This window comes from Geospiza fortis, unplaced genomic scaffold (genome assembly GCF_000277835.1).
Source record: "Geospiza fortis unplaced genomic scaffold, GeoFor_1.0 scaffold405, whole genome shotgun sequence".
In the NCBI taxonomy this organism is placed as follows: Eukaryota; Metazoa; Chordata; class Aves; order Passeriformes; family Thraupidae; genus Geospiza; species Geospiza fortis.
Genome location: NW_005054415.1, coordinates 52455 through 57870, shown reverse-complemented (window position 1 = coordinate 57870; position 5416 = coordinate 52455). Strand labels below are relative to the sequence as shown.

Below are 5416 nucleotides of genomic sequence, written 5' to 3'. Positions count from 1 at the left end.
GTCACCGCCCGGCCCGCGGCCCGAGCCCGCCTGTGCTGCGCGGACGCGCCATGAGCTCCTCCGCGCCCCATGACGGGCAGATCCGCCTCCAGCGGGCCGTACTCCTGGAAGGGCGTCTGGTCTGCGTGCTTGCCGGGGAGTAAAACCTGCAAGGGAAAAGGTAGCGCCGTTTCAATTACCTTATGCTCAGTATTCAAAGCTGGGCTCGGAGGAGCTGTTGAGTTGTGTCCCGCGGGAGGTCTCGGTAGCCTGTGCATGTCACCTTTCCCAGAACGGTGTCGAGAATGCTTTTAGCAACAGGTCGGTGCGTTCTGGATGTTACCAGGAGCAGCTTTTCTTGATTTAGAGCTGGGAAATCTTCAGATGCGTTTTCCCCTTTTCACTCTTACTGTTGGGTAAATCTTTTTGAATACGTACAGTCCTTTTGATAATTGGAGTTAAAGGACCTAATACTCTTGAAGATGACACCTTAGTGTTCCTTAGTTTGTCCCTGTTGCTTAGAAACTTGTTCCTAACGTGTGCAAATAAAGATAATGAAATAGCAAATATTGCATATAAGTGTTTTTACCTGTAGTAAGAGGTTTGTAACCAAAATTATATTTAAACTTCATCTCCAGTTCTGTAGTGTTTTTCCTGGGTTTATAATTGTATGGTTTTCATAGTTTGGTGGGTTAAATGTATTCCACTTTTAAAACTTTTGCTTGTGATTAACTTGTAACCTTTGAGATAGCCATAAAAGATGTATTATTCATCTTTGTGTTAACAAGAGTGATGAAAATGTAGGCTTTGGGCAGGTTTAGGCTTGGTAAATTACAGTTTATAGCCTTATGCAGTGTCTTTCCTGCATGCTAATCCCAGTGGTCTGGTTCAGAGATTCCTCCTTCCCAGCGCCGCTCCTGTGAGTGTTGTGGAGGGTGTGTGTGAAGGCTGCTCACACAGGGGCACTGGTAACACAGTTCTGTTCTCCAGTGCTTCTGTACCTTAGAAGGCTCAAGTGGGAAGTGCATCTGTGCACAAGGTCTTTCACAAAGTTTGTAGGTTGCTTCATTTAACTGTTGCATGGGCTTAGCAAGGTGTAATTAAAGACAGCAGAGCTTGCCCAGCTTGTCAGGCTGCCCAGGGAACTGGTCTGACGCAGTGGTTTTCACCAGCGTTATCTGCAGGTTATGGAGGATCCCTGGATCAGGATGTACAGGGTCAGGCAAGAGGAAGCACACACAGACTTTTCTGAAATGTGTGTGTTTGCAGTATTTGAAGGGAAACTTCTCCCAAAATTTTACATATGAATATGCTTGTTATTTCTAAGCTCTTCCCAAGCGAACAGTGTGATCAGCGTTGGTTGTGCCGTGTCCGATGGTTTGTTGTGGAGTGCAGAACCGCAGAACCCCACCTGCAGCTGCTGGGACACAGAGCAGGGCAGCTGGCAGAGGCCTTGCTGCTCCAGTCCTCTGGCTGCTGCAGCATCACTGCCCCAGGACACATGCTTGATTTGTCACAGACATCCTAAACTTCTCATCTAAGCTGGAATGCCTCATAGTGGGAAGATACAGCCAAAAGACACAAACATTCTTGTCATATCTCTACAGGATCAGCTATGGCCCAGCACTGAAAACTGCTGCATGGGTGTTTTTCCCAAATATTTCTAGACCACCAAGACTGAGATGGAGGAAGAGTTTGGTGGGTTAGGAAGATGCTGTCAGTGGGACTTGCGAGACTCATAAAATCAGTGTCTGAGAATTGTATCTTAGACACTCATACTTTTCTAGCTCTGGGGAGAGGTACTTCTGGAGAGGAATTTGGACTTGTCTGTCTCTTGTTACTTTTTAAATGTCAAGAACTATGTAATTTTGCAAGGAGGAATCTCTTAGTTCCTCTGCCTTGTGCCCTGAACAGTGCATGTCTTGCAAAAGCATGCACAGTATGCTGCTCTGAGCTGTCTGGTCCAAGTATGAGTAAGTTTGTGGGTGAAATGATGCTAAATATGGGAAGCTTGCCTATTGCCTAATATTCCCATGTCAAATAGCAAGGAGATTAAAGATGAGGTTTATTTTGAGAGCTTTATACGTACGTGACAGATCCAGAGCTGGTTGTACTCGCTGAGAGGCACTTAGGGTGGCTGAGAATTGTACTGTGTAACAGAAGCCAATTTTGGATAGCATTTTATTTAACTGCCCTTTACCTACAAAAGTATGGTTTATTTTTTCAAAACTGTGTTTATTTTTTCAGATAGTGCTAGTAATTTCTTTTCCACAAGAAGGAGGAGAGTTAGGAGTGCAGGAAAACATAACATGTTAAGAAATATGGTTGGTACTTGTTCCCCATCTGTGGAATGCTCGAGCAAGCTGTTTGGTCAGACAGCTGTCACCTTTGTCTGGGGACATTGGAGAGGGCAGAAGTTCAGTGGGAGCTCCACTGAACATAGAACTTCATCAAGAGGGACTGAAAATGTCTGAGTATTTACATGGTACAATGAATTCTTAAATTTAACAAGTGAAGTTTGAATTCTTAGTCTTATTCAGGAAATTAGATAAAGTAATTGCTTTGGGTTTTTTTTTCTGGTATCCTCATAAATGGTTTAGTTAAGGAAGCTGGAGCAGTGGCTGTGCTTTACAAGCTGTGGGCCTCAGTAGCAGAGTAATGAAAATGAACAGTCACTGTCTTATCCTGAGAAAAAAGCAGGGTAGTAATTATCTGAGCTGTGTTTTTCAACTTTTTAAAAATAAATTACGCTGTAAGCATGGTTACTGAGAAGGTCACATGCAGAAGATAGTTTTTTTCATTAAAAGTGCCTCATTTCTCATACACAGCAGCTTAGAATTGTTCCATACACACAAGTGATCTGGGTGAAGCATTTCATAAATGCAGTATTAAAAAAACAAACCAGCAATAACAAACGTCTTATTTTTAGCATGTTTTTACTCCCGTCCCTTGCAGCTTCCAGTAGTAAATGCCACTTTAGAACAATGAGCAGAACTTCTTCACTTGTTCAGTTTCCATGTCAGGCAGGTATCTGTGCCCTGTGTGCACAAGTGATCTACACGTACCAATATGCAGTTTGTAGTAGCTGGGAGGGGTGGTTGGTGATTTTGCTTTCATTTGTATCTCTTATTGTCTCTTGAAGCTTTGTGGGTTTAGAAATGCTGTCTGCATGGCAGTGAAGTGTGGTGAGATCTGAACTGTGTGTTCTGTGTTCTGTTGCAGAAATGAGCCGTCAGACCGCTACAGCACTACCCACAGGTACCTCCAAGTGCACGCCATCGCAGAGGGTGCCCGCGCTGACGGGCACCACAGCCTCCAACAATGACTTGGCCAGTCTCTTTGAGTGTCCCGTGTGCTTTGACTATGTGCTGCCACCCATCCTGCAGTGTCAGAGTGGCCACCTGGTCTGTAGCAACTGTCGCCCCAAGCTCACGTGCTGCCCCACTTGCCGAGGCCCGCTGGGCTCCATCCGTAACCTGGCCATGGAGAAAGTTGCCAATTCCGTACTATTCCCGTGTAAATACGCCTCTTCCGGCTGCGAGATAACTTTGCCACACACAGAAAAAGCAGACCACGAGGAGCTGTGTGAGTTTAGGCCTTACTCCTGTCCCTGTCCTGGTGCTTCGTGTAAATGGCAAGGCTCTCTGGATGCTGTAATGCCGCACCTGATGCATCAGCATAAGTCAATTACGACGCTGCAGGGAGAAGATATAGTGTTCCTGGCCACGGACATTAATCTTCCTGGTGCTGTTGACTGGGTTATGATGCAGTCTTGTTTTGGCTTTCATTTCATGCTAGTGTTGGAGAAACAGGAAAAGTATGATGGTCACCAGCAGTTCTTTGCAATTGTACAGCTGATAGGAACGCGCAAGCAAGCAGAAAACTTTGCTTATCGACTCGAGCTAAACGGGCATAGGCGGCGATTGACTTGGGAAGCAACTCCTCGATCCATTCATGAGGGAATTGCAACAGCCATTATGAATAGTGACTGTCTAGTCTTTGACACCAGCATTGCACAGCTCTTTGCAGAAAATGGCAATTTAGGCATCAACGTAACTATATCCATGTGTTGAAATGGCAATCAAACCTCTTCAGGCCAGTGTTTAAAACCGTTGCATTTAATTTAGCAGAAATAGGGTAACCATCTTTGACTGTCAGACAAATTATTCGGTAGATGGAGGGTAGACATAAATGAAGGTAAATAAAAGGAAAGGCTGTTAAATTACAGGAAGCAGTTGCATGTAGTAACTAATATATTTAAAATAAGTCAACAGTAAACCACTGAAAATATATATACACCCAAAATGGGCATCTTTTGTATTAAGAATTGATTCTACAGGAAATGTTGTAAAATAATTCTAAAACTTGTTTGTAGATTGATTGTACTGTTGAAAAGGATACTGTTTCGTGTTTTTGTTTGTGTTTTTTTCCTCCCCCTTTGACTGACAAGCCATGTTGAGCGGTCTGGTCTCTGGCCGCTGCTTCCCCTCCTCCTCCCCACCCCCCCTTTGTAAGTCACTACATAGTATTGCTGCTGTTTGTGTATATTTTTTGTGTATTTGCTAATTTTTATTAACTTCTAGTTTTTCATTAAATAAATATGACTTTCTTTTCTGTAATTCAGGTTTTTCTCTTTTTTGTATCTTTTTAAGATTAATTACAGGTGTCATCTTTTGATATGCATAATTGCTATGGTAAAACTTATATTTCTGTATGTTTGGTAAATTTTGTCTCTTTCCAGTAGTCAGTTCATTGGTGATACTGTTCTTAATTGAGCTATTTGTGAATGTACTGAACTCGAAAGGAGTGCTTATGTTCAAAGATGTGTCAGGAAAGACAGCTCCTTTAAAAACAGGTTTAGATGTTGTTGTACTTTGAGTTATCTTCTAACAAAAATGAAACAATTATTAAGAACTTTCCAAATTAAAAAAAAAATAGCAATTCACATTTCAAATTTAGAGATGCTTAGAAAATTGATTGCATCCTTGTATTTGTCAGTTTGCAGTACAAAGGAAGAGTATTGTATTACACAATATTGTAATTATAAAAGCAGACCATTTGTCTAAAAAGAAAAAGGCAGTAAGAGTGAGATGTTTTCAGTCTTTTTATATTTGTCATTAAAAGATTACCTGGCAAATGAAAAAAACCAACACAGCCAACTTCTGCTTTTTGCTTTAGCTCAAAGTTTGACACATTGATGTTCTTGCTCAGTTTCTTGTCTTCATGTTTTTTGGTTGTTACTAAAGCAACTGTCTGGAACTGACTTCTGTATCTCATTTTGGTGACATGATCCACATGACAGTGCAGATAAATCTCTTCCAGGTGTGACTGACCAGCCCTAAAGGCTTTGGAAGGATACTGGGCTTTAGGCAGACTGCCTGTATGTGCAAACCTGAACCACGAATGTAAATGGGATTTGTGTTACAAAACAGGCCCA

The 5416-nt window shown here is 42.4% G+C and overlaps 1 protein-coding gene across 3 annotated transcripts in view; it reads left to right on the top strand.

Annotated features, from left to right (window-relative positions):
• SIAH1 (siah E3 ubiquitin protein ligase 1) overlaps positions 1–4598 on the top strand; it is a 17443-nt gene extending 12845 nt beyond the window's left edge. For 2 of the 3 annotated variants that reach the window (XM_031061472.1, XM_031061473.1), the window contains exon 2: positions 3202–4598. In XM_031061472.1, coding sequence (XP_030917332.1) covers positions 3204–4052 — 849 coding nt within the window. In that variant the 5' untranslated portion in view covers positions 3202–3203 and the 3' untranslated portion in view covers positions 4053–4598. Of the gene's footprint in view, positions 161–3201 lie in introns of all 3 variants that reach the window. The other variant, XM_005426438.3, reaches the window with a different exon arrangement.
• The last annotated feature ends 818 nt before the right edge of the window (positions 4599–5416 follow it).